This window comes from Atta cephalotes, assembly GCF_000143395.1.
Source record: "Atta cephalotes unplaced genomic scaffold scaffold00072, whole genome shotgun sequence".
NCBI lineage: Eukaryota > Metazoa > Arthropoda > Insecta > Hymenoptera > Formicidae > Atta > Atta cephalotes.
Genome location: NW_012130136.1, coordinates 112,362 through 123,839, shown reverse-complemented (window position 1 = coordinate 123,839; position 11,478 = coordinate 112,362). Strand labels below are relative to the sequence as shown.

At 29.4% G+C, this 11,478-nt stretch overlaps 3 protein-coding genes across 3 annotated transcripts; 2 read left to right on the top strand and 1 right to left on the bottom strand.

The window, feature by feature from the left end:
- Positions 1-2,841: 2,841 nt before the first annotated feature.
- On the top strand, positions 2,842-3,371 carry LOC105624081 (PR domain zinc finger protein 5-like). The gene is made up of 2 exons (XM_012205441.1): positions 2,842-3,151; positions 3,247-3,371. Exons 1-2 carry the CDS (start codon positions 2,842-2,844, stop codon positions 3,369-3,371), a joined length of 435 nt encoding a protein of 144 aa, XP_012060831.1.
- A 2,691-nt stretch (positions 3,372-6,062) lies between these two features.
- Positions 6,063-8,990, top strand: LOC105624080. Its single transcript, XM_012205440.1, has 7 exons — positions 6,063-6,340; positions 6,516-6,643; positions 7,453-7,674; positions 7,751-7,908; positions 8,137-8,329; positions 8,409-8,490; positions 8,671-8,990. The coding sequence occupies exons 1-7, from the start codon at positions 6,063-6,065 to the stop codon at positions 8,879-8,881; spliced, it is 1,272 nt and encodes a 423-aa protein (XP_012060830.1). The 3' UTR covers positions 8,882-8,990.
- Positions 8,991-9,640: 650 nt separating this feature from the next.
- Positions 9,641-10,245, bottom strand: LOC105624079. Its single transcript, XM_012205439.1, has 2 exons — positions 10,096-10,245; positions 9,641-9,997 (listed from the first exon to the last, which is right to left on the bottom strand). The coding sequence occupies exons 1-2, from the start codon at positions 10,243-10,245 to the stop codon at positions 9,641-9,643; spliced, it is 507 nt and encodes a 168-aa protein (XP_012060829.1).
- Between the last annotated feature and the right edge of the window lie 1,233 nt (positions 10,246-11,478).

Sequence of the window (11,478 nt, the reverse complement as noted above, 5' to 3'; positions counted from 1 at the left end):
AGAGAGAGAGAGAAGAATAAGTATATTACTATAGTAAAATAAAAAAACTAAATACTACTATATATATATATATATAGTGTGTGTGTGTATGTGTGTAAAAAATTTTGTAAGTGAAAAATGACTAAAAAACAAAAATCTATTGCTTACTTTTTAAAATATTAAAAAATCATTGTTTTATTTAAATAATCTCTTAAATAACTATACTCAACGAGAGATTTACCCCTCTTCATAGGAAGTGATATATAATATAATAAGCAAAGTAAGCTGTCTAGAATCGTATACGTAAATATGACACGCTTGGATCTAGGCTTAGAAAATTGAACAGGTAAAATAATTTTGACATCCTCATTTTGCTCACTGCCTCATATGCACGAAGGGAAGTCTGTCTCTTTGAATTGTGTATATAGGACGCTACTTTAGCAGTCTTCCAATGATTAACACTTACAATGCTTGTTATATCATTTTATCCTTTTGTTATTTATATATAAATATTCAAGAGGGACAAACGATGCTCGCGAGTATTGTGAGCGTCAAATGGAATGCACTCTTTGTAGTTCAGAAAGAAAATAGTAATAAACTTTCAATATATAGAATATATAGAAACTTTTGTGGAAATTAATATTGATGAATACGAAAAAGTTTATAATGAAAAATACGTAAATGTTATAATTAAAATGTACATATAATACAATTATAATTTCTGAAAATTACTTATAAATGAAACATCAATCTATGTAATCATATTTTCAAAAAAAAGACAAGTAACAATAACAAAGAAAAAATAAGACAATTACATATCTTAATTGTCATTACAATATGCGTAATCGTCGTTTCAAGAGAAAGTAGACAGAAAAATTTATATTTTGATATATTTTTTACGATATATTTTTGTAATAAGAGTTGCATGATTTGTACAATTGCCTACATAATCATATTGATCAACAGTTGGAAATTTAAATCCAACAATGATACAAACAATACAAAATTTATTCCCAATCGTATATAAACAAGATTATTTGTTTTTAAAATGTGCTCGGTAAGTACAAAAAAAAATTTAAACTCATTTCGATCATTTAAGTTTGAGTTCGAGTCCGTCGATTGCTTGCGCTGCGACATTGGGCTTTCTTTTACGATTTAAATTGCAAAATTGACTATTATTGTCCGAGCATTTATATACTATATATCACGTTTACGAATCTCTAATCACAAAGAGTCAGGAAAGAGGAAAATAAGATTTTAGAAAGAAGACAAAAACAAGAACGGATTAAGAAAAAATTTGCAATAAAATCAGCATCATCTTTCACAAGTATGATATTGTCTTTTTAAACGAAAATTGCATTGAAATATTAACAGAACATGGATATGACAATGCAGACGTTAGATGCAGAGCACAGAGCATCCGAAAGCCTTCTGCATTTTATCCGTATGATTCAGTGCAGGAATATCTGCCCCATATGTAATCTTGCATTTCTCACAAAGATGAATTTGTATCAACATATAAATGAATACCATGCCGGGATGTCTTTCACATGCGATTGCTGCAACGTAATCTGCGATACTTGGCTAAAATTTCTAGAACATAGTTACTCTGTTCACAGGCACGTAGTATTCTGTCCTTATTGTTATAAAGCTCATTCCAATCATTGGAGGCTGAGACTGCATTGGAGAATGCATGGTAAGAAAATATATTATCAATATGACATTATGACAAACAGTTTTTTGAATCAAATATATTGTAAATTTATATTTGCACACAGAGCCGTTCGAGTGCGAATTATGTTACAACACATTTAAAACATTATCAAATTTGAGGGACCATCATCTCTCGCTGCATCATGAAGTGCCATTCGACTTACCGTATCATCCACCGCAAAGAGCTCCAATGCAAAGAGAAGAATAAAATTACAAGGAATAATTAATACACGAAAGAGCATTTATACATATGATTTTATTCTTTGTCGAAAACTATTAATACCGTTAAAAATAATTTTTTATAAAGAACCTCATAAAAAATATGATATTCTGAAAAGCATATATTACATCTGTGTAATGTTAAATCATCTTTCAACGATTTAGCAGATTAAATGAATAATGTGATTCTTCAAATAAAACACAAATTTTTATATTTTGGACTACTACTAGATTATGACAGTTAACATATCAAATTAAAACAAACATGTACATAAATATAAAAGTTTTTAAATAAAAATTGTCAGAGAATAAAAATCAGAGATTTAATTTTTCTTAAAAACAAATAGATTAAATATTTTATCTCCTAATTAAATATTAAAAATATGCCTAATTTTGATAATCTTTAACTAACTAAGGTACTTATTTGCGTATATAGCTTAAACAAATAAACTTGTCTTGATATTTCGATATTTGTACATTTCTGCAATCGTACTTACATTACTCACAATCAGTGATTACAAATTTGCTATAAGTTATTCAGCGTATAGTAATAGTATTAGAAGAAGCAATACAAAGTTTGGATACATATAGACAGGACTTGTTGTTTACTATTAAATGTTTAAATATAAAATATGTTCAGATGAGATTCAGACAAAAAAATCATACACATTTGTCGGTCAAATCTAATATCACAAAATTCCTCCAGTCTTCATGCTAAGTACGTGCTGCGATGTTGTTCTTATCGACTTTCTGAATCTGTAATTGCAAAATTCAAATTACCTGAAATTTTACATATCAATTCGTATATGAAGATTTCGAAAGAATAGAAATAACCTGTCGTAAAAAAGTGCGAAAAACAAAACCGAATTGTAAAATTATTTGTTAACAACAGTTTTTTCAAAAGGAATATTGAATCAAATCGCCACCATCATGGGTGCCATCTTATCAACGAATAAAGAAAGCAAAGATTATCACAGGAGTCTGTGTTCTATAATTCTATGCCGGAATGTCTGCTGCAAATGTAACGTTCACTTTAAAACAAAGATAAGTTTGGACGAACACATGCAAGGAGTCCATGCCGAAACATCTTACATGTGTCATTATTGCAATTCAATCAGCAAGACTTGGTTCACGTTTCAACAACATATTTATGCATTTCACAATGACATAGTATTTTGTTCTTATTGTTATAAAGCGTATAGCAATTATTCGAGTTTATTTCTGCACTGGAAAACGCATGGTAAGAACAGATATCTTTGTCCGTACAAATAATTCTTATGAATCGAATATCTGTATCATATAAAGAATTTGCAATTTTTGTATAAACATTTGCAGAACCGTTCGAGTGCGAAATATGTAACGATACATTTGTTACTCCACAGAGTTTGAGGGAACACCGTATTGCATTACATCGGAACGTACCATTCCAACGAATGTTTTTCCGACGTTTTAGAAGATAAGGTCAAATTAAAAGATGAAAGAAATGCTTTCATTAATTTTTGCCTATGTTAATTACATTCAAAAATTTGCGGATATATCGAAAATGACTTTTATTCAGGAAGAAAATATTATAAGATACATTATTAGAAAAACAGAAATTTGCTTTCGGTACATGTAATGGAAACAAATTTCAAGCAGATACACTGTTAGAAATGTTCTTAAATTTCATTAAATTTTAAGTTATAGAATTTAAACTTAATTTCATTGGCATTATTTAAATTTAATGTATTTATGACTAAAAAGTATATTTGTGTACATATACATAAAATTTTATGTATTTTTCATGAAAATTTATGAAATTTAATGAACTTTTCATAAAATTTTATTAAAAGTACATTAAATTTCATAAATTTAATGTACACGTTCATTACATTTAAGTGATTACTGTAACTTAATTTTCAGTTAAATCATTCATTATTTTTAATTTCGCTCATAACCACGAGTTTCATTTACATGTAAAGGAAGCTCGTGGTTACATTTCTAACAGTGTACATTAAAAATATTTAATATTTAATGTTGTCAATGAAAATGAAATTATAAGTAACTTAAATTTAACGTTTACTTATATTAAATTTCATGCAAATCTAAAATGAAATTTAATAAAAAAAATATACTAAACGTCGTAAAATTTTATAAAAAGTACACTAAATTTCATGTATACAAATATATTTTTCAATTGCAGATATAATACATTAAATTTAATTTAGCGTCATAAAATTGAATTTAATTTATGTAACTTAAAGTACATTAAATTTCATGACATTTTTAACAGTGTATATTTAAAATATATATTTTATAGATATTGAATTGTCTTGATTCATAATGACTTGACATAAATTAATAGCCTAACTCACAATAAAAAATATAACGTTTATCTTTTTATTCTATTAGGTCCTTAGATTCTATGTTAAATTTAAAGAAAAAAATCCATTTTCATATATACATAAAAATTTGTAAATAAAAGACTGATCAAAGTCAAAACATTTGGCTTTGAAGAAGAAATTAATTCCTTTTAAAGACAAATGAATTTTAAATATCTTCCAAGACACATTAACGTCTTCTTATCCTTATTGATATTTGTATCCTATTTCTTTTTATATAGATACTTATAAAAGTAATAGAGAATTAATCCAGCATGCGAAAGATCCATCATGTGTAATAAAGGTGCGAAAAACTATTGTGTGTATTAAAGATTAATTTTATGCATAAGTAATATTTAATGGTACCTGCCTCAATTTACACTTTCGAATTTATTATTGTCCGAATGAACTTCATTATTTCCTGTAATTTTTTAATGTTAATTCATTCAAGATTTAACAAATAATGAAATCGACTGTACATTGTCACAACACGTGTGAAAAATTTATATATATAATTTCGAAAGTCCGCATAGAAAACGTTATAGTTGGAACAACCTTGCACGCGCACGTAATACATCGAAAACTATTTATAAATGAAACACCGCCATCGTATTATTGCTCGAAATAAGTTACCCAACATGCGACGTCCACACTTCTGATGACGTTTGTGTACACGGTGTCCAGAAAGAAACGTGTTTTAATATTATATTTTTCAAATATTATATTAATTTATAATATATATAATATTATATTAATATAATTATATTAATATAATTATATTAATATAATTATATTAATCTATTTTTCAAATAGATTTATAATCTTGATAAATGATCTTGTCCTAAATGATTTCTTCAATTTAAAGATATTGATAATTATAATTACCCTTTTTCTTTGATAATCCTCAGATGTCTCAGATTACCTTTCATTAAAAATTTCTCGCCGCAATACTTAAAAAAAATTAACATTTTAACTGTAAGAATATTTTTATCTAAATGATGAATAATAAATTGGATAAATTTCTAAATTGGATAAATTCATTAAACAAAACCTAAGTGCGGACTTGATTAGAAAATGAACTCTGTTATATTGTTTTTTTCTTCTTCCTTTCACTTCCTTATTTTCCTCCACATAAAAGAACGGAGATGAGAACAGCGCGCACGCTCTTCACGCAAGAATAAAATAAACGAGACGTCAAAGAGGCGGACTGTAAAATATATCTGTGGGGTCCCACGCAATTTGGCGACGACGGAGACAGCGGAAAACGGTCAGCTCTATCGTCTTCACGATCAAAACTCGCCGCGAGATTTTCCTACATGGTGACAAAGTGTGGTGGACAAAGTAGACGTCGCACGAAGTCTGCGAAGATTTATCGTTAATGTAATCTTGTTATCCAGATAATGTGATTACTACTTGGTGATCGATTTAATTAGCAAAAGTGGAAGTCGTTTTCGCGATTCGCCATATAATTGAAACTTTCGCGCAAATAATATACGGAGAAATATCTTGTATATTACAAGAGATTTTGTTGATTTAATAAACTTAGGATTTAAAATAAAACTTGCGTAATTGTGATTTATGTGCACACATTTAATCTAGAAATGCACGAATGTGAATTCGTTGGGTTTGTATAAGAAAAATCTAGATCGAGCTTTCATATTTTTAAAGCTCCAATATGTGGCTATACGAAAAGAAGAATTTAATCTGACAAATACAATACGATAAAAGATGATAAAAGAAATCTATCAGTAATACTTTTGAACAGATTTCTACAAAGAACACTTCGTGAGGATGCAGCGAGTCCTTAGTCTTCAAATGACTCGCAATATCGACGAGTCCAGTGAATACGTGACGAAACGGTTGTGTTTCTCGTTTCTTTTCTCGGTTGGTTTCCTATGTCTCCTATGCGGTTTTCTGCTGGGCCGTTTCACCGTTGAGAGATCATTGGAGGCCCAGGCACAAAAGATACGAAGTGAATTGGCAGGAAATGGTCTCCAAAACACAGAGTATCTTCAAGAAATAATGCTCCAGGAATTGGAAAGAGTTTCACTCGACTACGATCGCACGACGTATATTGTCTTAATATCTTATCATTTTTAATTATATATGACAATATATCTGAATATATTCTCACTTATATATCAGAATATAATACCATATAGTAGATTAATCTTTATGAAAAATTCCATTAGAAAATTATCGAATTAAATTCTTTACTAATAAATGTTCGTTATTTTCAATTAGAAATAGACAGATGTCAAATGAAGATATGCGACGCATAAGTGGGCTCTTTTCCAACTTGTCACTCATTCATAAAGTGTACAACCATGCACCATGCATTCATGCGACTGTCCACGGTTCACGAGAATCAGGTGAGTCCTTAATGTTTTAGTTATATTTATTTGGATAACAAATGAAAAGTTTACTATATCGACTCTTAAATAGAGTTTACTATATCGACTTTTAAAATAATCTCTTACTCTATTTAATATACGCGCAAATCATTTTGCAATTTTCAATTACATTTACATGCAATTCACAAACAATCACATGAAATAATCTTTAATTTTTTATAAATGGGTGATCCTATTTAAGAATCATTTACCTCCTTTTATTTTTGTAAACTTTTTATGAAACTTGGCCTATAATATGGAATAATTTGGTAATATTTTCGCTTTATTTTAAGCTCATCAATATTGCACAAACAGTTAAGTATTGATTTCCAAACAGACCTCCAAATTTTAATTTAATTTTTACATTATGAATCTTGTAAACTCCTTCATTACAGATTACTACCTTTTTTACATTTTCAGGCTACATTTAAACAGCGTCCAAGAATCTTCTAAAATTAAATTTTATTAAGTTTTAACTAAGATATAATAAGATTATTATTGTTTTTATTTTGAATTGGGAATTATTAGGAATTTTAGAATTCTAAAGCTAGAATGAAATTCAGCTTTGAAAACAGATTCTTCTTTAAGTTTTTCTTTCTTAGAAAGTTTCCGTCTTTAAAGATTTAATGTAATCATGTTTCGAATAGACCGGTCTCGGAAGTTACTTGACACTATCGTGTCTCTTAATTTTATCATTGCATATATTTACTTAAAGAAAAACAATGCCTTTTATCTTTTCTCTCGTCTTCTACAGCAGGATTTTCGTTTATTCTACTGATTTGTTTCAGATAGATATATTATCTTATCCGTTAATGAAGACGGTATAACATTAGCTCTGGAATTGGCACAAGTTCTAGACAAGATATGTTTAGGGCACAATTGGCGACCACGACGAAGTTTAATCTTTTGCATGTCTTTTACATCTTCGGACATTTGCCCACAAGCTCTGCCTACATTTATATGGCGAAGAACTATGGCTTACGTGACGGTGCACGGTCGTTTTGTGCGAGGTTTGCTCGAATTTTTATTACTTACGTGTTAAACATTATATAGGAAACACAAATATAAAGAATTATCTGATTTCAGCTAACAATCACGCGGTTTTATTCGGATCAGATATCATGCGATCCTTAGCTGTCGAAGCTATCAGGACAATATCCGGCGATAATAACTGGACATATCTCGAACACGAAGTGTTCGGTCCTCGCCTTTCTTTAGATATTCCGCAAGTGATATTTTCGTTCGTAAGTAATCTCATTTCATACAAAGCTTTTTCAGAATTTCATCAATATAAATTGCATTTATTTTTAATTTAATAACATATATTGCTATTTTAGATTCTAAATTAAGATTCAAACAATTTTATTATTAAAGTATCTGCTTAAAATTTGTAAATATTTTATGAAATGTCTATTTGGTTAATAATATTAATCGGATGATTTCTGTGCTTTCATCTCTTTTTTTTTATGCAGAATAATAATAGCCTTACACACAATCAAAATTCCCAACTATACGACATAACTCTGGCTCAGATGGTTGGCCAAACTATATGGCGATTGTCCGAATGTACAGTTATTCAATGGAAACCTAAGTATTTTAACGAAACCGTTAATGAAATAGTGGAGTCTATTAACACTCAAACAAGCAGATTTCAAGATGCAAAGGGTATTTTTTATTTCCTTTGATTTCATTAATTTTCAACAAGAGTGTTAAAAAGCCTGAATTAATCGTTGCTTTTCTTCAGAGAAACTGAAGAAAACATTAAAGATATTGCTCATAGCTGTGGAAGAATTTAATGCAGAAATCAACACGACAGATGATGTCCAGTAAGTATAGTAAACTCAGAATTAATTAATGATCAATTAATTAATAATCTTAATAATATCTGTATGAAATCAATGACATGGATATCACAGAAATTACTAGAATTAAAATTATTAAGAAAATTGTCTCATATAACTTGCCAAGATTATATGATTATATTTTAATGCGGCGAAATATTTTAGGATGCTGCATATGAGGATATGGAATGATCTGCTTCTGGATCTGGATAAGGCGCTTCTATGTTCTGATAAAATTGATTCGCATTCCAGAACCGATCTAGCGACGTTTCGGAAATTGTCGCACGATTCCATTAGTGAATCTACCATATTAGCTTATCTCGACCAGATGACGAAATGTTATGAGGACGCTATAGAAATTCTGCAAGAAAGATAAGACGAAAAAGAGAAACTTCTCTCTCGAAAGGATATAAGAAAGACTTCAGAATATATAGATTGTTACAGGACACCTGCTTCTTGTTGTGACAATACACATTTTTCATGAATTGCTCAGTCTCAATTGTTTTCTACGCAAAGCAACATAAATGACAAAACGAGTATTAGTGAGTATAAAATATTTATAGCTCATTTTTATATTATAAATAGTACATGAAAATCGTTTTGACATTTCCTTTGCTTTACCTTATTTCATGTTTATTGCCCAGCTAAGGACAATTACAATTTTACAGTGAATGTAAATAAAATATATATTTCTATCTCTGTGTAAAAATTTACAAAAATAACACATAACATAATACTTATTTGTATATTTTTATACAATATATATAACATATGCTTTCGCTATCACATTTTATACTGTTTTGAAATTACTATAAAACTTTGTGGAATTTATATATATTCGTAATTTGTACCCTACATGTAAAAAACATTAGATTCTCTTCAAATTAAATATTAAATTAAATAAGAATTAGCTTTTAAATATATATAATATACTAATTTAATTTAGAAGAGTTTAATGTAATTATATATTTATGTTCATGTAACATTACTTTAGCTTTAAATTGTAAAGCTATTTATCTGACATTGAAAATGTTACATACTCCACATTAAATAATCCAATCATGGCATATAAATAGATCGGAATGCGAATAACATCATATCAAATCTGTTCAGATTTTTCTGATTTATGTCAATTTCATCGTATCCCTCCTATACCATATCTTATTTCTTTTTCGAACTGTGATGCATCGAGAGTACCCTCTATCGCCTCACAATTCGGATTGAAGACAGAATAAGCGCTGGGTTCGCCACGTCGTTTCGGCCCGGATCTGGTGTTCAAGCAGATAAAGATCAGAGCCGACAGTACGAAGTAGACAGCACCGAACTCGTACTCTAATGCGATCATATATAACGTGGCCCATAACAGAAAGTATAATAAATAGATTACTCGTTTTAACACCGTACTTTGCGATTCCTGTGTGTTGTCCTCCTCCTGAACGTCAATCTCCTGGACATCCTCTTCGACATCCACTGACTGTTTGCATAGTTTAACCTACAAACAAAGGAAGAAATTTATATTCCTTCCTCAAAACATTTTTTAAAACTTCCCGCAACTTTCTTTATTTTTTTCCCTCATAAATATAACCTCACCTGCTCCTCCTTCATCGATTCTTCAAATTTCTCGATTCTGATTTCACGATTCCACGAAAATATGTTTCTCATTACACTCTTGATCGATTCCATCATTTCCTGTTTGCGCTTCTTGCGTCTATACGCCTCCAATCTTTCCTTCACCGTCATCGCGATTATTCTGAATTCATCACGATGATGTTTGACATATCAAATGTTTGCAATTGCTGCCTGCTGACAATCTGCCATTGCTAGCAATAGTGGCATGTGGCAAACGCGACTTAAAATCGACTGAATCAATTTCGAGATATCGATATTAGTCAAGTTCTGGTCGAGAAATCGAAAAATTAAATTTCAATTTCTCTAATTAGAATTGAACGAAGTGGCTCTTAAAATCCAACTTTACAATTTATGGTTAACTCTTAACCGAGGTTCAATTTATTCCTGATCTTTTTCCAGTTCTAAGATTCGAACTTGATTAAGAATTAACCATGAGTTGTGAAACTAAAGGTGAGTTCCAAGTTACGCAGAAAACGCATATACTGCATTATTAGTTGCTTTCCATTTACACATAAGTGAAACTAAGTCTGAAGTGAACTGAGTATTTCATACTTTGATAAAAAAAAAACAAAGTATATATTTCATACTTTGGTAAAAATAAGTTATCATATGATAACACAGATTTATAATCTCACTTTTAAAGTGAGTTTACGAAATTCTAAAGCACGGTCTCGATTTTGTACAAATTATAGGCAAAAGCTCAGTTAAATCTCACTTGTTAGAATGTAAAAGGAATGCTCATTCAACTGAGTTATGACATCACAAATGAGAATTATCTGAGAATTCTCTAAGAATTATCTATCGGTGGAAAGCAACTATTGTTAAACAGTGCTTCAAAATCAGTTCGTTTTATCAATGCACATAATTTAATTATTCGGAACAATTTCCTGGGCGATCTGGTCATGCAAATTAATTCAAATTATAAAAATATTATATATTTTAATTGTATTATTATATTATACAAAGTGAAAATTTTTAAATATAATGGACCGAATATCTCGGAAAACATGAAAAATATGGAAAAATGTTTCAGATAAAAGTTGTACAGTCTGAAGGGATACAAATAAAATATACTGATAAAAATATAAATACTGACAAAATATCGATGGATAAGTCGAGAAAGTCCAGTGTCTTGGCCACCTAGATTATCTAATCTGAGAGATTATCTGATCTACCTAGATTTTTTCTTTTAAGGCAAAATTCAAGAAATTTTTTATGAATTATTAATTCTTCAACTACTAGAGAAAATATGATGCTAAAAATACGCCAAATGTTAAATAATTTCAAGAAACGAATTACAAAGTGTGCATAATAATTTTTGACGAAGATTGCAAACTTGGATGA

What these genes read in the sequence shown, in the direction of transcription:
- LOC105624079 (XM_012205439.1), bottom strand. Translation starts at nt 10,245, where the DNA reads ATGACGGTGAAGGAAAGATTGGAGGCGTATAGACGCAAGAAGCGCAAA. An exon ending in AATCGATGAAGGAGGAGCAG is followed by an intron (nt 9,998 to 10,095) that starts GTGAGGTTATAT and finishes CTTTGTTTGTAG; the next exon opens with GTTAAACTATGCAAACAGTC.
- LOC105624080 (XM_012205440.1), top strand. Translation starts at nt 6,063, where the DNA reads ATGCAGCGAGTCCTTAGTCTTCAAATGACTCGCAATATCGACGAGTCC. An exon ending in CTCGACTACGATCGCACGAC is followed by an intron (nt 6,341 to 6,515) that starts GTATATTGTCTT and finishes ATTTTCAATTAG; the next exon opens with AAATAGACAGATGTCAAATG. An exon ending in CAGATTTCAAGATGCAAAGG is followed by an intron (nt 8,330 to 8,408) that starts GTATTTTTTATT and finishes GCTTTTCTTCAG; the next exon opens with AGAAACTGAAGAAAACATTA.
- LOC105624081 (XM_012205441.1), top strand. Translation starts at nt 2,842, where the DNA reads ATGGGTGCCATCTTATCAACGAATAAAGAAAGCAAAGATTATCACAGG. An exon ending in TCTGCACTGGAAAACGCATG is followed by an intron (nt 3,152 to 3,246) that starts GTAAGAACAGAT and finishes AAACATTTGCAG; the next exon opens with AACCGTTCGAGTGCGAAATA.